This window comes from Molothrus aeneus, chromosome Z (assembly GCF_037042795.1).
Source record: "Molothrus aeneus isolate 106 chromosome Z, BPBGC_Maene_1.0, whole genome shotgun sequence".
NCBI lineage: Eukaryota > Metazoa > Chordata > Aves > Passeriformes > Icteridae > Molothrus > Molothrus aeneus.
In genome coordinates, this window is record NC_089680.1 from 46,991,530 (window position 1) to 47,014,666 (window position 23,137).

Here is a 23,137-nt window from a genome sequence, read left to right on the forward strand (position 1 = left end):
ATTTAGTACTTACTTAGGCTGAATTGCAAAGTTTTACTCTGAAATCCTTGTGTTTTAAGAATAGGAAAATATCAAAACCTTTCAAGTTCAACTGCCCAGCAGCTACTACTATAAACTGGAATTTTGGACTGATTTTTTTTTTAATGCCAAAAGTTCCAAAGCAGATGGTCCTTTCACAGAGCAACTTGATACTTAAGAACTGTGATTTTTCCATGTTTCAATCTGACAGTGCTAAATCAGCCTTTTTCAAAAGTATTTTGTTCCTAGTATTTTTGGAGGGGAGGCATTATCTAAACCATAAATCATCTTAATTCATTGTTCTGTGTTTCCTTTTAGGTAAAAACTAAGTACAGAGGAAGTTAATGTAGGATTGAGATTCAGCCTTCCTGTACAGTGCATACAGCTTTCACAGTAAAAGCCATGGATTGAGGTGGAACATGAAGCAGTGCTTACAAAGTTCTTTTTCTTTTAATGCCACACAATACTTTACAAGAACACCACAAGCCTCACTAAGTAGGATTTGGGCAGTTTAAATTAATTTTTGAACTCATAAATTTAGGTTCATATTTTTTAACTCTTAAATTAGGTTTGGGGTGGGGGGATTGTGTTTTGGTTTTGGGTTTTTTTAAATCAGTTCTGGCATCTTGTAACATAATTCTTGTACATACATACCTTACCACATTGTCAAATACACTAAGTGAACATAAAATACATTTGGTTTTGGTTCCAGAAATACTGAATACTGAGCTCATTGAAGATGTGTGGAATCAGCAGGTGCTTTTAAGTGTTCAAGTACAACATTTCATACCTCTGTAGGAATTTCTGTTTTTCCTAGGGAAGTCTGGGATCTGGGTAAAGAGGACAGATTTGAATACACTAATGCCTATACTTTGTAAGAATGCTAGATCACTCTGATAGGAAGCTTACAGTATTTCCAGTGTCTTGAGAGATTTTAGGTGACAGTCCATGAAACAGGGCATCCAGGTAAGTGCTAATCCCCATCAAAATTGAACCTCCTCCCATGATCCAGGGCACTTTGTCCCTATTAGGAATTGCTCAGTTCAGCAGCACAGGAGGGTGCCCATTCTGCAACTTGAGCAACAGCAACTTGATCAAGGTGCAGTGATATAAAAAAGTGCTACCATTTTAATCACAAGGATGAATCGTCAAGAGGGCTCTGCCCTACTGCATTTCTTACTGTTGCAGAAGCATTTCCTATTAAAGATAGATTTAAGAGCTGTAGTATCTTCCTTACAGAAAAGTTACTGGACGTTTTTCTTTCAATTTTATATATCAACATCTAAAACGTTAAAAGTAACTTTTTTAAAAGTTTCAAAAGTAGCTAGAGTACTGCCTGAAGTGCTAGTAAACCATGTTGTTCACAAGGATGTGCAATCCAACTACATGTTAGCAGTACCAAAGAAGAGGCTGATTCGCATTTCAATTCTTGAAGGCCTGTTACCTAAAGTTGGGTGTTAGTCACTCAAGTTGGTCTTATATTTTTTCAGACCAGGTTGCTCATAGCCATAATTATTTTTATCTATACACCTAGGCACATATTTGTCCTTCTAGTGAAACTTCTGGTGAAATATTTCATTATATAGCAAATACTGGTTTTAGTGGCTTTACCAGCCTTTTATGATCTAGCCAGATGTGGGTGAGGGACCTAGCATAAAGAACGAAAGTTTTTATAGAAAATTGATCATTGATCATTGCTGCTATTTCAGCATAGTGCCCTAGAACAATATATCCATTAAAATGTTGAGTTCAGCTGGATGTTTCTTCATCAAACTCCTTCAAAGACAAATTAATACTTTTCCATTTCTGAAAATCCATTTGTGTCCCTGTTTCAACATCCTCTAGTACAAAGCTTCTGATTTTGATCACTGGTAGATTATCAAATATCTTGTACTTCACTATGATCCCCCAGTCATGCTGACACTCAGTATTTCGGCAATGCATCTTGCTTTTTTTCTCAAAACCATCAAACTGATAAGGTTTCCTATGGGGCTTTGCTCCTTGAATGCATCACCTAAGACAGTGTGATGAGATACCTGAAACACATGCCAGAAACACTTAATATTAGAAACAACATTCCTCATTTTTTGTTGTCATTCCCCTTCCCTCCTCAAATACATATTCTCACTGTTAAGGCACTTGCTGTCATCCAGGACGCTCACTTTCCAGCCTCTTTGGCTCATTGCTCTTTTTTTCCCCCATTCATGGAATACCAGGTACTAGAAGGACCCAGACCTGGGCTTATCACAACAAAAATAAATTACTCTGTATCCCCAGTTACCAGCTTACACATGTTTGAACTTAGTAAGCTTTTTAAAAACTGTGTTTGCAGTATTTGAGCCACGTCCCTGAAACTGAGTAATTCAGACAATGGACAAGTTTGAGAGACTCCTGTTTTCCATGAGGGGTCATGCAATTACTTCAGAGTGGTAGAAAAAATAACCCTAAAATGATGAAGGAGTTACAGTTATTGTTTATAATATAGATAATAAAATATTAAAGAAATTAACAGCCTTATTTGAAAGCATATTTACAGTCTCAGCTTAGGTCTGAAAATGATAGATCTTCTGAAAATGCAGTTTGTAGGGACTATTTTAAAAACTGAGGTGTTATTTGCAGAGTACTAAGCAAAACCACTTACTGAAGAGTTTTCTGAACTCTTGGCTCTTTTTGCACAGGTATAGGTGATAAGCCAGGAGCACAAAATACAGTAAAAGTCAAAGGTGCTTTAGATAGCCCTTGTTTTTTGTCAAAGAAATGTAACCAAGTTTTCACAAAGCTGAGCTATTCCAAACTCCTTGCAGAGTTGGGAATAGCTCAGCTATAGTGAGCACCCTCTACATTCCAAAAGCAGCTGATAAAAACAAACAAAAATTTGGCAAGGGCCTGAAGGCAGCCATGGTAATGCTCAGCTGTGACCTCAGGCCCCTCGTGACATTGCATGTGTACTTTTCAGAGAAGCACAAATAGAAGCAGCTTCAAAAGAACAAAAAAGCAGAACTATAAAGGCTCAAAGTCCTCAGAAGAGCCTCTCTTCCATGATCACCACTTTCCGTGTGTAAAGATTATCGCCTTCTTTCGTCTACAAAGAAACGATTCATGTTTAGAAAGAGTACAATCATAATGTCCCTAGGATATACATAGAAGCAATGTGAACTGCACCTACAGAATGGAAAACAAAATAATACTGAAGAACTGTAGGGCTTTTCCTGTGAAACCATGATTTACCTTGCTTTTCAAAACTCAAACTTGACCCATAAGACAAGGAGTTTGTAAGCTGATCCCAGTACTTTGTGTAGATAATTTTCAGTCAACAGAAATTGTGGGAGAAATATCTCAACAGCAGAGAGACTTCCATCTGATGCTAATCAGGAAAGTAAATATCCAGCAGTAATTCTAGAAGGTTATGTAGTTGAAGATCAGGGGGTTTTCCACAAAATTCGTCAGAAGGGCTTCAGAAGGGCTTCAGGAAAACTGAACTGATTCCTACCACATCCCATATTTACACACCTTGGATAATGTCATATTACATCATATCATATCATATCATATAATACTACTAGAAGTCGTCTCAACTGTTCCTGTGGTTTACTGATTTACTCAGAATTTCTATTCTCCTCCAGTTTGCACAAAATAGCCCACTTCCACACTGATAAACAATGCAGTTAGTTCAATAATGCTGACTTCCCTGGTGATCATGGATATAGGTTCCTTTATAGAAGGAAACATACCTTTATAATTCTGATGTCTGTACTGCAGACATATGCTTTGCAATTTCCACACAAAAGATTTTTTTTCCCTTCTACTATTTCTTGTTTTGTTTTGTTCTTCCTGGAATCTCGTAGCATCTTTTCCTTTGTTTGCAGGCCATGTATCTGCAATAAATAAATAAAAATCAAGATCGTTATGAAATGAAGTCCTACTGTCAGCCTAAATGTGACTTTGGGCATGTAACATCTAGGAACTTATTACTTAAAGTACACAAAATGAAACACACTTCTGTTCTGTTCTGTCAACTCATACCAAGACAGAACAGGGTACATTTGTCAATTTAGAATGCAGGGCTAGAATGAGACTATGTGATGAACAGCATTTATGCTGTTTGCTCCTTCCTCCCCTCTAACCCCCAACAGCCCCTCTGGTCTTAAGGCTGGTATGTCAAGGTGAACCCTTAAGTCATGTGAGACCCTACAGCATAATAATGCTGCTGCTCTGGGAATCTCACAGTTTGGAAAGAAATCTACAAAGATCGCAGAAACTGCAGGCAGAGAAAGAAGGAACAATGCACAGCCTGTAGCTGAGAACCAAATGCAGGAATGGAATCCTCCAAGAAGAAATAGGAGCAACTGCACCAAGCCTTGGAGGTAGGAGAAGAAATGTTGTAAAGACCAGGGGGCCTTGGGCACCCTTTGTTGCACAGCTCAATCTCTGAAAGCTTGTCTGGAAACAAAGGATGATCTGTGAGTCCAAGGGGGTATGGGAGAGCTCTGTTAGTCAGCTCTCCCATACCCCCTTGACTCACAAATCATAGTGAGTTAGCAGTACCTGCCACTGCCTTATTCCAGGCTTTCCTGAGCCCTGGGGAACATCACTGACACCAGCCACCAGCTGTATTTAACTCCAATCACTCCCACTCTCTGGGCCCAGCCATTTTTTAACCAGCAAAGACTGCACCCATCCAAGCCATGAACTGCCAGTTTCTCCAGGAGAATGCTGTGGGAAATGGTGTCAAGGTCCTTCCTGAAGTTCAGAGAGACACCAAACACAGCCTTCCCCACATCCACTAAGCAGGCCACACTGTTTCAGAAGAAAATCAAGCTGCTCAGGTAGGACCTGCCTTTCATGAGCCCTTCCCAGGTGGGCCTGATCCCTGGTTATCCTGTACGTGATGGGTAATACACTTAAGGTGATCTGCTCCCTAATGTTCCCTGGCACCGAGGTCAGGCTGATGGGGCTGTAGTTCCCTGCGTCCTCCTGGTCCTTCTTGAGTGGTTACACTGACCAACCACCAGTCACCTGGGATCTCCCTGATTATCCAGGACTGAAAAGTGCTGGAAAGTGGATTGAAGAGCTCTTCCACCAGCTCTCTCACTACCCTTGGGTGGATCCCGGCTGCCCCCATAAAACTGTGTGTGTCGCAGTGGTGTAGCAAGTCACTAACCACTTCCTTTTGGATTATGGGGCCTTCATCCTGCTCCCTATCTCTGTCGTCCAGCTCAGGGGGCTGGATATCCTGAGAGCAACCAGTCTTACAGAGGCAAACAAGGCATTAAGAGCCTCAGTCTTTTCATCTTTGTCCCTATGTGATATATCCAATAAAGAATGGGGATTCCTCCTTAGCCCTTGGTGATGCTCCATATGAATATCCAGTTGGGATTTGGCCCTCCTGATTTTCAGCTGAAAAACATCACAATATCTTTGTATACTGTGCCCAAGATGGCCTCAAACTCTTACTCATGAGTCCTCTTTCCATAAGCAACAGGTCATAAATTCTACCTCTCACTCTTAAGTTTTTTGCAATTACTGTACAGTTGATATTCACAAAATGGCAGTACACAGTATCCCTTCTCTGGTGACCTAGACTTTGTCAGAAATCAAGTGCAATGAACATTTCCCTTGGGTTATCACTTGGCCCCACATAGAGCCCTAGTAGGTGAAGGTTGATACAGATTATGCCTTTAAAATTTGAGTATGAAAATTGCACAAATCACAAACCTTTCTTGCAAATGTTGTTTCATCCCAGTTTTGTAGCTTTTCAATAGCTGCATTCATAATTTCTTCCTTGTAACTTTAGTTTTTCATTCTCAACTACTTCTGTTTTACCTGTCACAAGGATGCACTTGCTGTCTCTTGCCCTTCCATGACCTACATAGCAACACATTTATGTTCTTTAGTTACTCATAACAACATGTGCAGAAGTGACTGCTCTGCCACGAGACTATTGAGCACTGTCTGTATGGCTGCTTTTGTTTGCAATATTCAGATTCAGACAATTCTGAAGAGCATTCTTCAAAAATGAACCAGAACAAGATGCCCCCTTCCAGGTATCCTCTTGGATATACCCTAGCCAGTACTATATTGTCTGCTTCTGTGGCCTCCCTGTGCTGAGTTCAGGCATGCTTTAAAATACAATTTTTGTGTAGCATCTTGCTGTCTTCTTGTTATGTAAAAAAATGTAAAGGAGAAAACTTCATCTCAGTCTTTCTCAATTAGTTTTCAGCCCTGCTAATTGGTGTCTAAAAAGACCCAAAATCCCCATATATCACAAAAACCTAAGGAATTGGAAATATTGTGCTGACAAGAACAGAGACAACAACAGCAAGCACCTTCTCTTCTACCTGACTATGCCTACTGCCTGCCTGTTTATTAAAGCTGTGACAAAGGCAAAATTCAGGGATACCAATTTAGCAGTATTTTGGTTATAAAAAGAGTTCACACTTGCCTTTGAGCTTTTACTCCACAAAAATCATGACTGTGGTTTGAAACTGACATAACCTCTCTTCTTTGCACCTTTGATGGCTTCTTAATAAAAAACACTATCCTTTCATCCATAAAAGTCAATTTTGGGCCAATTATTTCATTACAAAACACAGATAAGAAGGTCGCAATACACAAACCCTGAAAGTAGAGTACAGAGTAAGTACAATGGAAATCACATTAAATTATGATGTTAACTGCTTGGGAAATAGGAAAAAATATTGCAGATGCACCCTTAAAAGAGCAGGCAGTTTTACTCCACTTAGGAATGTGAGGCAGAAATCAGTATTTAGTGTGGCTCTTCGTTCCCCTCTACTGGCCATACTATAAAATCACCAAATTTAGGGCCGAAGTCACAACAGACTTTTCTGGACAAGCAGGGAAGACAGACATAGGGTGTCTTTCTTTTGGTCCTGAATATTAGAAATCTGCACAGGTGAACGCCTCATGTACCTGGGAGTAGCTGTGTTGGTAATAAACCACCAGGCTGGGGAAGGCCTTCAGAAGCCAAGGCAATACAAGAAATTCCATTGCAGCAGTCCTTTGTAAATTGTCACAGAATGATTTTTAATATTTCTGACAACAGTTCTTCTAGCCATAGTTCTGCTTATATGCAATTGTCAACTTGAGGTATCAGTCCTCAACAGTTCAATAACCTTGTGCAGCATGGCTATTTACCTGTTTTCAGTCAGACAGCATCAAGGACTTGGATCTGTGAACAAATTTATCATGTCCCATCATTCACTTGACTTTGCTCTAAAGCAGAGAAACAACAGCAAGGCAAGCATGTATTGCTGCAGTATTTCCAAGATGCCATTTAGTAAGATTTCATGTCCATTTCTAGGCCAAAACAGGTTTCTACAGTAATAGCTCTGAAATTCCCTATCTCTGACTTGGATAATTTTGGTGACATTTCTGAAGTATTCATAGAGCACCACAAGGTTGCACTCAGTAATATCAATGCCTTCGTCAGCAACAGATGTAGCAATTAACAGTCTGATGTCTTTGTCATTTCTGAATGCATCCAGTACACCCTTCTGCATTACTAAGAAACTGTGTCAGCAAAAAAACACTGAAGAGCTCCTTGAGCAAGATACCGCATTTGCTTTTACTTAAGTGATTAGAAATTAGTACATCCTTTTGATCTGGAAAACTACTTCAAGTTCAATATGCAGCTGGGTGTATATCATACCCACTGACCAGGGAATCCTATTGATGTGTCACAGGAATTATCAACCTGGGAAACACCATTTTAGACACAACACCCAGATGATCTTTATTGGAGACACCCATGCAGCTTAGTTAGTTAAAACCCAACCTAACTCTGAACTTAAGCCATAGGTAAATCATTTTAGCTATAGCTTCTATTCTATCTTAAAATGTCTTTCTGCCATCCAACACAAAATAAGAAAGGGATATATAAAAGCAACAGAGATAATATGAGAATTAATCACAAGAAGATATGATAGTGAAGTTTCTAAACTGCTTTTCAACCAGCAGAAGAATCATGCAGAAAAGTATTTTTCACAGTGTTACTGCTGCTTTAACCAAAGGTTCTGGACAGAAAATGCAAGCATCTCCTTAGGATCTATTCAAGGTCTTCCCAATATGGAAGAATGCAAGTGCAAACCTGCATGACCTTCCTCTGTTGTAAGGGCACAGAAGATGAACACAGGAAAAGCAGAACATAGCAGCATAGCCACCAGTGGTTTAGCATATCTTAGTGCAAATCTGCATACCTGTTTTCTGATCTCTTCTTCCCTTACCCATCAACACATCCGGCTTTATGTGGCTAAGAAGAAGGTTTCCTTCTATCCACCTCTTCAAAGCCTGGAGAACAAATCAGTGAGTTAGATTCCCTGTGCAGATGAAATGCTAGTTTGTGATAGGTAGAAACTTAAAGGCTGGCTAGAGAGCAAGTAGCCTTTCACTGCTAAAAATTTGGCATTTTTCTCTTATAAAATAACAGGTCACTGAATTCTACACCTCTAGCATCAAAGGAAAGTAGTTGCTATTTACAAACTGGGCTTCTACTACACAGTGACAGTAGCACATTCAAACTGCTCTTACAGAAGAACAAAATTCAGCCAAGCTACTGTAAGCCTTTAAGTCTAAAATGGAAAGCTGCCAGCAGATGCTTGGTGTTGTTAGTTTGGACTTTATCCTGCTTTTAATTTTTTTCTGGTCTGCAATTCATCCAGTATGTCTGAATGAAAAGGATAGAAAGGGGGGCTGGGTCATTCAGCAGATAAATTTGTTTACAGTAGACAGAGCTGGTATTTCCAGTAAATGTTTTAATCTACTCATGCTAGTGATTAGCAGCACATTAATGTCAAGCACAAACCTTTTCTGGGAGCAAGGTATTGTAAGGGGGAAAGAACCATCATCCAGCCTAGATTCTTGATCATAGGCAAGTATGAAGTAGACCACTGATAAGAAGAGTCCTGAGAACAACTGCTGCACAAAGTTTTTCCTTTGTCTTGATCTAAAACAGGTGCTAGGACACAGACCTTCTTTAGGTCTATAGGAACCCTTAGAGAAATGTATAAATACCTCCTGATGTGCAGCCAGTAATGGAGTAGAGCTGCTGATTCACAACACCACTACCTTGAAGCCAAAACTCTTAAAACATTAAAACATCTTACATATTATTGTAACTCACTTTAGGCTTAAAATCAAAATCTGATGGCTTAATGGTCAACTACAACATGTAGTTAGACATCATGAAAGACACCATAGCTGTACTGTAGTTTTCAGAAAAAGAAAAAAACCTCACACATCCTGCCTCAGAGCATCAGGGCTTAGGTAGACACAGTAAAATAAATTAGAAGGATCAAATACATGCACATTTTTCTATTTCAGTTCAAAATGGGAAGGGTAATATGATGACTCATTTTATTTTCCCACTTCCCATTTCAGGAGTTTTAAAAACAAATGTCATACAGCTACTAAGGCTCTTGTCTTGGCAAAGAGAATAGTGCAAGTCTCTGGGTTATAGTGGTATGCTTCATCCAGGATGCAAGCAAGCTCTTCCAACTTTGGATTCTCATTTGATTCATCTTTTGAAAGGGCAGTCAGCTCTTGTTCTTTCTCTGAAAAAAAACAAACAAATGGTTTCTTGAAAAATTTACCTTTTTTAATGCAGAAAGCAGAACTCCCCCACAAACCTGCTTTCAGACACCACACATTATCTTTAGCTTCTTTTTTTATTTTCTATTCCATTTTTTCAGATGCAAGCAGGGAAATCTGTTAAATGCAACAAAATCCCCAGAAATAAACAAATTATGAATATCTCACATTTTGTAGCAAACTGACATGAGAATTTCTGTGATATACTGTGTGTCAAAAGACAGCAACAAAACAAACTCAGCTCTTGCACTATTTCTTCTAAGAAAACAACTGAAACTCAAGGGGAGACAGACCAGTGATTTAAAATTGCAGTCAACACTGCAACACACCAGACCACAGGCTGGAATATAGCCCACTGCTAACTAAATCAGGTAAGGAAACAGTGACAACCTCTGACTTTCAATAAGAAAAGTACAAGGGCCACCTGCTTCTCCCCAGAAGACTGAGACTGGCCAGGAGGCTAGGCGGTGCACCGAGCAGTGTATGTTGGCTTATCTAATGCTACCAGCACCCATGATTGTAGACCATCCTCCTACTTGTGGGGCACAGCCATACGGCTGTGCCCCACAAGTAGGAGGATGGTCTACAATTGGCTCAATGGTAGGAGGATAGTCTACAATTGGCTCAATGTCTGCTTCTAGGTGAACATACCTTTAACAGAAGGAACAGAATGACTCTACGTCTGTATGGAAGGAAAGAGGGTACACACTTACCTGCAAGTGCTCAGTACAAATGAAAAGGTCTCCACAAATACTGCTCTCCTTCTCCTTATCTCCCAGTTACAATGGTCTGCATTTCTTCTGAGTGGAAACTATCCACTGTTCATATCTCTGTGTTCCAAAGTAATTCTTGTTGATTTGGGGGATGGTATCTATTAAAGGAGAGAAAAAAATATATTCCTCTTGATTAACAAATAAAAAGAATTAGCTTTTATTAGAATTAGAATACATTTCCCACTAATATTGGCTCTAAAAAGCCTATGCAAAAGAAGAGTTTTATGATACAATTACAGAACTACTGAGGCTGGAAGGCACCTGTGGAGGCCTTTAGTTCAACCCTCTGCTCAAAGCAGATCACCCAGAGCAGGTGACTCAATTCAAATGGGCTTTGAGTACTTCCAAGGACAGAGAGTCTACAACTTCTTTGGGCAAACTGTTCCAGTGTTTGACCACCTTATAGCAAAAAATTTCTTCCTGTTGTTTAAATATTTCTGTTTGGGCCCATTGATTGTGCCCATTGCTGCTTGTGCCCCACCTCTGGGAACCACCTGTGAAGAGTCTGACTCCGTCTTCTTCACTCCCTATGTTTCAATGTATACCCAGACGTTACCCTAAAATTAACCCAGTACAATTCAACTGAGGAATGTGTGTACACACACACATCTGCAGGGACTTAGTAATGAAATCAGAGCTCACTTATCCTGTAAGAAGCCCATGGTATTCAAAAAAACTGCATGGTCCTTGAATTACCACCTACTGAACAGTTTATATTCATTCATGAAATAGTCCAGAAGCAAATTGTCCAGGGGCTGTCCTTGAGGCAGAACTAGGCAGTACCTCTTTGCTGCATACACACTCTACCTGAGTGCTTCACGGGCTACAGTAACTATTACCCTTCCAGAGAAGGGAAGCCACTGTCATTCATAAAAGAGGAACTGTGATGCAAAATAAGCTTCAGAAGTGTTTGCTTAATGTAACCTGCACTTTGAAAATGTCTGTTCTTTGATCAGGCTTCTTGGGTTTCGGTTGTTTTGTTGGGGATTTTTTTAAATGTGTGAGTGCTCTAATTCTCCTTCCTGCCCCAGAATATAATTCACTCTCAAATATCTGGGAAGTGGAGGGCAGGGGGTAAATCTAGAACTGAAGTAAACAGGTATAAAGCACTGCAGTCAGTGTGCAAAAAACAGTCTAAACACAGACAACATCCTTTAATCCAGAGCTGGAGAGACCAAGGCTGATCCTGAGCACATCCATTCATCGGTCTCTGCTCTATACCTCCTTCTGCTCTCCATTTTTTTTATTAAGGCCACTCACTGGACATCACTTAGGAACTCTGCAAAAGCAGAAAAGAGCAATTTGTTTCTGAAGGGTTATAGAATTAATCTCATGATCATGAGACCCATTTTCTTTTCACAATCATGCATCTCCTCTCTGCAAACCTTCCCACCAGAGTAGCTCCTGAAGCTGGAACCCTACTGACAATTGTTTCCTTTCTTGGGCAGCCATATCCTCTTTCCAGTGATGTTTATGTTGCACAGATCCTACTCTGAAACATTACCTCAAAGGCTTTTCAAAGGAAAACAATGGAGACCTGGTAAAAAGTGGAAATAGGAGTACCCAGAAGCATAAAGAGGACAGAATGGCCACCAGAAAAGGTGGCCAGAGCAACCCTAGAAATAACTCCAAGTGCAACTTTGAGACCAGAGAAAATACAAGAAGTGTCAGAGCAGCAAGTGTGAAAATTAACTTTTGCTGTAAGGGAAAAATTACAACATTCAGAGTAATACCACTAAGACATTTCTTATTTTCCTAACAGAGACAGATTGGGTGTAAAAGATTTGGAGAAATGTTTAAATAAGAACACACAGGTATTACTCATCAATGAAATCCAGCCCACTGCATTTTGAATGCAAGCCCTTTTGTTTCAGATTCTTTAAACTCAGAACGATCTGACAGTGTCAAAACCACACTGTTTTTAATTGCATGTGGCAGACTGAAATTTAAGTAAAAATGTTTATGATTGTCAAACTAATCAGGTATAACAGGAATATATTGATTCTTTTATCTGTAATCTCTTATTTAGGAAATATTGGTTAAATGTAACTTAAACTTAAGGAAAAAGGAAGTGAAAAAATAGTGTCTGTTCTAGCAGCTATAAGGATTCACACTGATTTAATCAAATACTGAACTGCAATACAGGCATATTACAGCAAGTTACCCACTGAGTAAATCTTCCTCATCAACACTTCTGTCTCAGACATCAGACCAGAGATAATGTCTGCAAAGTGATTCTGAGCTCGCATTATAATCTGATATCTAGAGAAGAGAAATATAAGTCAGTGTACTGAGTAAGTAAAACATTCCCTTGAGAAGCACAGAACAAATTCTTATCTAGACGAATGCTACACATGGTGCTCCATGCAATCACAATCAAGTTTACTGTTAATGAGCACTGCAGGTGCACAGAATAAGCAGCCCTCAGTCCTCACTGGCAGACCTGAACAAAAACTAGAGATGGTGCATCAACAGCAAAGAGAAAATATGCCCAAGTGGGCACTGCCTTACTGCAGGACAAGAGATTGCAAGCCTAAACTTCTTCCAAGCTAGCAGGAAATGAAGCTCCAGCTTAGTTTCAAGCTTTTATCTTAATCTAAATAAAGGGCAATTTAGTAGCTGCCATAATCATGGTGCTTTGCAACTCACAGGAAAATAAAAAGGAAGCCTGCTTACGTGTTTCTGGCTTTTTCCCAAACCTCTGCAGATCTTCTTTGTTCTCTCTGACAGTGGATATGGCCTGCATGTCAAGGTAGGAGCAGAGGGTACAGATGTGCTTTACAGTTTCATTAGTGCTCTTGGCATTACCAGCTTCAACAGAAGCAGTTAAACCTACAATCTAAGCACACACATGAATAGCAGTGGTTGCTCCTTCATCACAAATGGAATAAAACCAGGAGACATTGTTACCACTCACCAAATTGCCACCATCTTCAAAAACATGGAAACAAAACAGGCAAGAGAAGTATACAAGAAGCAGGCACAAAAACTTAAGAATCATACCCTGTATGTACTCATGCATACTCCAAGGCATTCAAACTTAGAGGATTTAAACTTAAAATAAACTATCCAGCCACTTAAATCCATAATGAGGTGTATCTGTCAGTACTTGTCATACAGAGGAAGAGCAAACCCACACCCAGACCCATCCTTTGATTCATTCAGAGATGTCTTCTCATCTGGATGAAAACCTCATGCCAGCAGAGGCAGCGCCCCCATTTTATTGGGAAGAAAACAGCAACAGAGAGGTAACAAGGAGATTACTAAATTACATGCTTTCCTCCCAGTTCAGCTCTTCCATTTGCTCTCAAGTACTCCAGTCTTTGTTATGCTTGATCAGTCTTCCTTGACAGCTGCAGGGAAGATGTAACATGGCAAAAAAGCCTGGAAGTGTCCAAGAATGAAAAAATGCTCCAGATGCTACCATTTCCATTTGCAGCTGTTGCTAAATGGGAGTTTGAACTGGATCAGCACAAAAGGCAAGACTTTGCTGACTGCATTGCAAAACACTTTAATGTTTCCCACTGACGGGGTGGGCCTTACCGGAGGCAGCTGGTTTGCAGAGGAATCAAATTTTTGATCCAGGTATGTGGTCATCAACACATTGTAAGGGTGGTTGCCTGTAGTGTTGTGGCACTCATCAAATATCATCAGAGTGAAGATGGAGAGGGAGCTAAGGATCCCTTTCTCCATGCTATTCACAAGAATCTGGGGCATTAGCACAATGATGTCACTGTCCTGTATAACATTTTCTACAGAGATATTTGCAACTGTTTCACCACAAATTCCTTGAACAGAGTATCTAGAAAGAAGATGCAAGAAACAGGATAAGAAAAAGAGCATCTTGCAGGTCATGGAAAGCTAGAAAATTGGGCTTTTCAGCAAGCTTGAAAGGCAGTTACTAAGTTTCAAATGTCAAAGAGTTGGAGCTGGCAGTTTGACCACAGAGGCTGAGAACAACAAAAAGAGCTGAGGGTAAATAACTGGATTTTCAACTACCACTAACAAAAATATATCCTATTTGAGGAGTGATTAACTTGTACATTTAAGCTGCATTTGTCAGTTCACACGTAACATCCCTTTTGAGTACACGTCTGGAATCATGGGACTGCTTCTGCCCAGCAGTCTTCTTTTCCCATAGCTACAAGGATACATATGTGAATGTTGAGTAACCAGTTCCTTCAAAATCCAAAGATATATGTTGTTAATGCCCCTCTAAGCAATTCGCAGTCCCATCTGAGAGATAGACTAACACTGTCTGACTAGCGGTTGAAAAAACAAAGTTTGGGTCCTTCCATTTAGAAAAGAGAAGACTCCGAGAATGGCAAGAGGAATCCCACTGCTACTGCCAGGAACTGCCTCAGCTTTGAAAGCAGGTGTCAAAGGAGTCTCAAGAGAAAACACACCTCACTCTTTCAGTACAGAAATAGTTTCACCATTTCCATAGATGTGCAACAATGAGTGCTTAAACTCTCCAGAACCACATTTCAGACTCTCCAAACAAAGTCTGCCATGGCAATGCCATTCTTGCAGATACTCATCATCCCAATGTTACTGTCAAACACTCTTGTTCACCAGTAAACACATTACATCTTGCCCTAGCCACAGCTGACCTGTAAGGCAGTTTATTTTCTGTGGAGGAAGCCACCAGGGAGAATGACACCCACTTCTTTCATAATGCTGCTTGAATACATTTTTCTGTTGCTCATACACTGGCACTTTGGTTGCAAGGAAGACAACTTTTGCCTTTCGTCCTGAGGGAACGTTTTGCAAGTGATGCTCACTAATCATAAGTTCCACAAAAGTTTTTCCAGATCCTTCAAAGAACAAACATGAATGGTAAAGGACTAGTATGAAAAGGTGCATTTGTAAGCAGCAGCTTGTCTCATCTGAATGCCTTGTAACAAAGGGGAGCTGACAAAGGGGCCAGTACTCTTCCAGACTTGAACACATTTGGAACAGATTTGAACACAAGCATGTTGCTTACTCAGGTGGGGAATCACCCCTTTCTTTCTCACAGTCTCAGTCTGTAAAGGCCAATAAGCAGTCACTGGGGATTAAAATCCATTTGCAGCTGTATTTGAATTCTTTGAAATCTCTGAGTCTGTTTTTCACTCTTAGCATATGCTCTCACATCAAATCAGACTATATATATAGACACCAGGCCTCTTCAGCTTCCATACTTCCCCAGGCAGCCTTGCTCCTCTCCCACTCATTTTCCTTTGGCCCTCAGGCTTGCTGTGCCAGGGCTCTTCTCTGTCCCTGCCTCTGTTATCCCACTTTCCTCCAGAGCTCAGGGGAAAATTAACCTCTCTGGATGTTGTAGGCATTGCAGTAGAGAAGAGAGGGGAGCCTCAAGCTAACTCATCCTATTTTTCCTTCAACTTGCAAATTTCTTAAATATAATGATTATTGACTGGCTTAAACTGAAAAATCCACTCTGAGGAGTGAGAAAGCAGAAGTCAGAACATGGAAATGAATGCTGAATGTGCTGAATACAAGCACTGACGTGCCAACAGACATGTCTTGCCAGCATCTGTGCTGCCCATGGTCATTAATTGTAGGGCAGATCTGGATCTACTGCAAGGAAGACAGCTTCCTTGGAAGCTGAAGAATGGCTGAAGAAGTCTGATTCAACCTTTACCATTCCCTATGCTTCGCAGCCATATGCACCAAGAGAATTTTTCTAATAGTTGTCTCCTTACCTGTGGGGGCACAAATCAATGTGTTTTTCCCACCAAAAGCAGGCTGTACAAGCTCAATCTGGTAGCTCCAAGCCTTCTTTGGTTCATAAACAGATGAAGACTCATAGATGCTTTCTAGGATAAAACAATGTTTTTGTGAAGAGTGCTGCAATAAAAATGTGAAAAATATGTTGTGCCCCATATATTTGCAATCTAAAATGATAAAGGTAGAAGCATCCTTGCAGTCTACACAGAACATTCTCCGACAGACAAGCCTTTTAACAGGACAGATGCACCAAACAAGAATTTTGTGCGAGTTTAATGGCACACTTTTGTTAGTCGTCAACTGTGATTCATAAAATGAAATAATTTAAGGTCTTGGCTGACAACGCTCACTTCAGCTGGTCTTTTTTCAACTCAGAATGCAAACACAAGGGATTATTTTTTCCCCAAATACATGCACAGGATTTATTTTAGCCTTCTGCTCTACAGACTTTTGAAATTATTACTTTCTTAAACTGTGGTCTTGTCAGAGTGTTTGGACTTATGGAACAGGAACTAGAAATAACTGGTGGAGCAAAATTTGCCATGACAGTCACTGCACAGATCCTTTGCAGTCACATTCAGTTCTCTAAACTGGTTAATATCAAGTCATGTGTGAATTAATGATATTAGGGAAGAGGTTCATAAACAACAGGCTGGTGTTTGGGGACCTTTTTTGATAATGTGCTAACAGAACAACTTTTGACTAGACATGTAATAAATGAGGGGCAAGCCCTAATATTTGCTAAGCCCAGCATGAGATCCTTTAAACATTAAAACAGAAGGCAGCTAAATCAAGTCAGAGATATGCACAAATTCCTCAGTACCTTCCATTGTGGTACACTACCTCTGTGTCCTTCAGGAATCTAAGGAAATGGAAAATACTAACCACAAACTTTTAACTTCTTAAGACTTACCCGAAACTGAAGAGAGATTTTTGCTCAGATTATCACATTCTGCTTCTTCAGAAAATGTCATCATGGTTTCAAAGTAATTCTCAGAGACATTTGTCATTTCACCATCAATGTCTGCCATTATCTGTATAAATGGGAAAAAAGGCATGTTATTGATCCCTATGATTTTAAAACGTATTTGCTGTGACAACAAGGTGAAGTAGTTGGTTGCTGGAAGAAAAAGACTACATAAAATGATGCTGCACACAGGCTCCTTTTCAAGGAAGATGGACACCATTGAGAATCTTGGGTTTAGAATAACCATGTGCTCAATGCATATTTAACAACTTCCAAAAAACCAAGGAGACAACAGATTGGGAGGAAAGTTTATCCTCTGTGTTTAGTGACAGGAAATCACTGTGTAACATGGACATTACCACAAGCATGAAAAACTCTTAGAAATTCAAAGAAGCTTTGTAAATTCAAGATTCTGCTCTCCCTTACTCCCAACCTTGCAAAAGGACCAAGAAATTATAAGAATATATTCTTTATATTACACAATGATCCAAAGAGAAATTTTCTTTGGTGTTATAATTAATACTTTCTCAAAGAACCATCCCAGGGCCCTGCATGAAGAGTTTCTTTGCAAACAGAACATATGATCACAAAACACTGCTTTTGGAGTCGGAGAAAGAACAGATCTGCACATCAGTCCAGCTCCAGAAAGCACACAATATCTGCAATTAATTTCTGGTAATGACTCTTCTTAACTGGCAGCAGTAAAACATCTCCAATATGGACAATATTTGTCCAGTAGGCTGACTTTGGCTTCACTGAGTTCGATATTAGAGGAAGCTGCCCCAAAAGACAGTGATAACTTTAACTTTAAAAATACAATTGTGAATATATAATATGTATTGCCAACAGCTACACAAAATAATTTCTATGTACATATAGATATTACTGTTATGTATCATTTAACCTATATTTTAATAAATTTATTAATTATGTATACAACTTTATGCATATATAGTAATTAGTTATCCAGATAAGAAATTACAACCTCTGACTGCAGTAATAAAAAAATTTCAAAATAAGAAATATAGTTGAAGAAGCCACTTAAATATAGCTTATCCATTCTGCTAATTGAAAAAACAATTCAAACAAGCACCTAGGGAGATGGCAAATGTAGATATGAAGATATACACTTTATCCACTTTATCCACTTTATCTAAAATCACTTTTTTAGGAGCAAAATAATGTATTCTTCTCTAAATTCTTCTATGCTGCAGGTTACTTATACAAGTATTTTTCAAGGAGGAAAAGGTAAATTCAATGGCAAAATTTGATAATGACAAAATAATTTCAATGACAAAAGCAAAGTCTAAGACAGACAATTTTGCACTTTTACAAAATATGAGCATAATAACTTGGGAAGGGTTGCTTATCGATTTCTCATAGAAAAAGGTATATGATCTGCTCTGGGGATCATAGAAGTGACTCTCTAGACTATCACATTACTAATCATATTTTATCAGAATATATTGCACCTATCACAACTCAAGCAGCCAAAAAGATGGCAAAAGTTGAATTAATAAGAGAAGAAAGAAGATAACTATTTGGCTATTTTTATGCTTTCAGAGCCTGTTCTGCCTGATTCTCTTTACCAAAAAAAAAGGTACCATGCCTAACCATTTGGCAGGAAAAATAGTCAAAAACTAATTTCTGCCTGTTTGTAGGACAGTATTTGTATTTCATTTTATATAAAAGACATTTAAAAGAAATTTTAAAAGGTTTTTCTTTTTTGATCACAAAGTAGTCTGATGGTATCCTTCTAAATAAGTCTGATTCTCCTGAAAAAGAAAATTTTCAGGAGAGGCTTTCCATTTCAGAATAGGAAAGGAAAAAGTTATGGAATTATGGCAGACCTGTGGCCAGCCATCGTCCTCACCCAGCCACCTGTCACACAGGCACTGATTCATCCCACAAGTGAGGCAGCCAGCACCTCTCTGAAGCAAAACTAGGCAAATACCAGGATTTTACCATACCGGCAGGATCTCATCACACTCCCTCTCTATCAGGCATGTGTTTATGTATGGCATGATTGCTACAGGATCAATTTCTAGCATTGTTGCTTCTATCCACTTCAACAGTTGCCTGTGTAGCTCCAATTTTTCCAGTTTGCTGAAGTCCCAGTTTTCAATTGCTTCTGCCAGTCCAGTGTAACCTTTCAGAAAAAAGAGACAAATCATTACTGTAAATTCAATCTCTAGCTAGAATAGGTAGGAACAGCTGAAAAAACCATTTTCTCAGCCACACTGGAGAAATTAAAATTATTTTTTCTTGTAAATGATAAAAATCTAGGTGAGCCACATACAATTTTTATCTAATAAGTGATTATTTTCCTTTGTAGCACTTGTATGTTTAGTATGAAAAACCCTGTGCTAAAAGAGCCATAGCACCTACAAAAGCAAGAAAGAGCCACACTATGTCACAGGTCATATTGCCATATCACCAAGCAACTATATCCACTTGCGTCTTTCAATCATACAATCCTTGGAATTCTTGCATTCCATGATACTCTTCCACAGGATTCCCAGAGCAAAGGACACTACACAGAATCACAAGATGCTCGGGTAGTCTTTTATTTACCTGCATTTTATCTTTTACTCTTGTCCTTGGCTCCACCCTCCTTCAAAAATCCCTACTGTAGTGGAGGCAGGCCAGTCCCTGACTGGAAGCAGTACAGACACCTGCAATCTAGACAGTCATCAACCAGCTGACAATACTGTCCTGGAACAGACAGCAGCAGGGAAGCATATTGTAAGGACCTGTGTGATTTGCTGTGTAGGCTTCTGAAGTGGACAAATACACATCAGGGTCCCAGAGGAACTTGTGGTCAAACAGAAGGAATTTGCCTAACTTCTTATTTACTTTTAGAAGAGCAGGAGAGTGGCATGGATACTTACGACCATAATGTTTTTAGTCTAAGTATTACTTATCCCTGCATCTGCCAAAAAGAAGAATAATACTAAATTCTAGTCCCCAGCCCAATTAACAACTACTTGGGATAGCACTTTGAATCAGAGGGCTAACTGTTTCAATTTTTTGCTGAAGACACACCAAACTGAACACTACCACCAGGCTCAGTTCTGCAATTCAGAAATCAGGATTATCACATGGATCATTAGGATTATCATCAGGATTATTATTATGGTATAACATTGCTCTGGACCTAGTACTTGCTTTAAGGGATGAGTGGGCTACATCCAAGTGATAAGAAACTTCGTAATATCTGTTCACTGAGATAATTATTCATAATTAATAGTGAGGAAATGAAAACAAAAGAAGCTTATGGAATGAGATGGTGGGGTTCAACATATCTAATAAATCACCAACAAGGATCTATGACACAACGTACATGTATAGAGGAAAGCTGGCAGATGCTGCTAATTTTATACCTTCTCTTCTGTTCCATTTAATAAAGGAAACTGGATTAGGAACTTACACATCAAGTAATTATAGCTACCATGGAACAATCACCTTTATGAACTACTAGTGGTTCATTACTTCTTGAAACAAAAGGCTTTTAATGCCACTGAGTAATTTAAAAAAAAAATTTAAAGTCACTTAAGACTGTCGTTAAGTGAAGTTATCCCACGCTATCAGTCAATCCCCACACACCTTCTGATCCATTTGCCTTTCTGCTTCAGAGGACTTAGCCTCCTTTCATTGTATTTGGTAAGAACAATGGCTGTCTTGTTTCTTCTATAAAGGCTCTGAGAGGGGCGAGTCTCCTGCCAATGACGCTTTCTCCATCCTCAGAATTGTTCCAGATGCTTCACTTCCTAACAGGCTTATTTCCAGACTGTCAGCTTGCCTTTTCCTACGGCATCTGACCTGGTCCGGCAGGACGGGCGGCTGAGCCACGGCCCGGGGAACGCCCCTGTCGGTGCCGGGCGCTCCGGGCGGCTCCGCGCAGCTCCCGCAGGGCGCGGGCGGCAGGGCGGCCGTGCCAGCCCGGGCAGCGGCGGACAGAGCCCGCCCGGGGACACTCACCGGCTGCAACCAGGGCATCCAGAAAGCCCCGGAGCCAGCCCTCCGCCTCCAGCAGCAGCAGCACGGCATCCAGGAACAGCGCGGCGGCCGCCGTCACGCCCTTCTCCTCCTCCTGTCGGACTCTCTCCTTCACCTCTAGCGAGAAGCCGGCAGAGGACAGGCGGTGAGGGGACCGTGAAGGGGCGGGGTGGGCGGGCGCAGGGGCAGCGCCGCTGCCGGCCCTCACCGTCGGACAGCCGTTCCGTCGTGTTGCTGAGGATGCACACGGGGTTCAGGCTCCTCTCGATGTAGCGCCTGTAGCACCGCAGGTTCCGCTTCTCCTCCGCCGTCATGGCCGGGCCGATCCCGGCCCCGCGACCCCGGCTGCGTGCGCGGAGCCCGCCGCAACCGTGTTACGGGGAGAGCTGGGTGAATAGGGAGTGAACCGCCCCCAAGCAGGGAGCGACAGGGAAAAGAAACTTCAGCCCAGCAGAAGAATGGAAACTGAAAGCAGTCTGGAAGGGGAGCACTGGTTTCCTCTTGCGTCTGTCTTTAGCAAAAGAAAAAGGGGACTGCCACCCCCACCCCAACTAATCGTATGCTCATGCATACGGTTGGAAAAGCTGTAATCAGCCCCTTTTTGCGGCTGCCAGGGTGAGAAAAAGCATAGCGTAAAATAAGAGTAAATGCATCGGCCTACCTTCTCTTCCCTTTTGTCCCAAGAAACAGCTGAACGAGCTTTTATGGGCTGCATTCAGGTTTTTGGTGTTTTTTCCTTGTTTGTTTGTTTGTTTGTTTGGGGTTTTTTTTGTTGTTTTTTAAAGATAGAAACACTTCTAAAAGCGTTTAGAAAATGGATGAGGCAGGTGAACATCAAAGGAGAAGGCTTACTAAGGGGACAATCCTGTTGCAGGGCAGAAAGTACCCACAGTCGGAAGTGCTGCTAAACATGACAGCTCCACATGCAAGCCTCCCTCTCACCATGTGCTGAGTGGATGTGCCAGACTCAGACAACTGACAGCTACTGGCCCAGCACAAGATTCCTGCTTCCTAAAGCCTGCCAACACAAGACCACTGAGTTGAGTCATGGTCTTCCACAGGACAGATGGGGTAGGAGGAGCACAAGGAGGGGCATTGAGGAAGGCACTGACATTTCATTTTCTGTAGAAAGATTTCTAGCAGAACAAGGCCAGGATATGCTCCTACGTGAGTTGGACAACCCTGGCCTGCAGATTACAGAGTTACTTTGAAGACCATGTACTCTCCTTGGAACAAGATAGACCATGTACTGTCCTCGAATGGATACAACAAGGAAGAAGGAGCATTGTGCCAAGATGAAGCCAGATGCCAAGCACATTGTGGGAATTGCTAATTTGGCACACTTTAGCTAAAGATGCTTATAGTGTGACAACCAGTCAGTAATTAACATGTATGTATAACTATAGTTACTCAACCAATGAGCATCAAGCATTAGTGGCATGAGACAATGTATAGAGAGGGATAAATATGCCAAAGTTGCTGAATAAAGTAGAACGAGATGTAGCCACATTGGTGTGACTGTCGTGACTCGGCCAACTCTCCAATCGGGACCCTCTTCACTTTTCTACTCTTTTCTAGTCCACTTTTACTCTCAAGTATCTAATATCCTTCTTTCTCTTATGTCTTCTCTCTGTTGGAGGAGTGATTGGGCATTGGAATAGGCTACCCTGGGAAGTGGTGGGACCACCATCTCTAGTGACCCATCCCTGAAGGTGTTTAAGAAGGCTGGATGTGGCACTTAGTGCCATGGTGTGGTTGACAAGGTGGTCAGAGGTTGGACTCAGTTATCTCAAAGGTCCTTCCCAACCTAATTTGTTCTGTGATCCTGTGGTTTCACAGTAAATAAAGAAAGTACTGTTCTTCTCAAAAAGCTGTAAAGGTCATTAGGGATCTTTGCAAAAGTCTTTAAAAAGCAGGCACTTCAGAGACCTTATTTCCATCGTTATGCAAGAAAGCTGCTTGTGGATTGATCCCTCCGTTTAAGGATTTGATTATCCTACGTCACTTGCCAGGGATCCTCCATTCCTCACAATGTCCTTGATTG

General features: G+C 40.7%; 1 protein-coding gene and 1 long non-coding RNA gene across 2 annotated transcripts; one reads left to right on the plus strand and one right to left on the minus strand.

Moving 5' to 3' along the window:
* Positions 1 to 1,479: 1,479 nt before the first annotated feature.
* Positions 1,480 to 21,407, minus strand: RIGI (RNA sensor RIG-I). Its single transcript, XM_066569040.1, is given in 18 exon segments — positions 1,480 to 2,015; positions 2,018 to 2,054; positions 3,750 to 3,893; positions 5,734 to 5,809; positions 5,811 to 5,885; positions 7,384 to 7,540; positions 8,223 to 8,325; positions 9,439 to 9,649; positions 10,276 to 10,495; positions 12,562 to 12,659; positions 13,070 to 13,236; positions 13,941 to 14,199; positions 15,061 to 15,214; positions 16,103 to 16,216; positions 17,041 to 17,218; positions 18,945 to 19,243; positions 21,076 to 21,210; positions 21,302 to 21,407. Coding segments are annotated over 18 exon segments (2,781 nt in total). The 3' UTR covers positions 1,480 to 1,767.
* On the plus strand, positions 21,031 to 22,600 carry LOC136568842 (uncharacterized). Its single transcript, XR_010785285.1, has 2 exons — positions 21,031 to 21,238; positions 21,968 to 22,600. It is a non-coding gene; the product is annotated as an uncharacterized lncRNA (long non-coding RNA).
* The last annotated feature ends 537 nt before the right edge of the window (positions 22,601 to 23,137 follow it).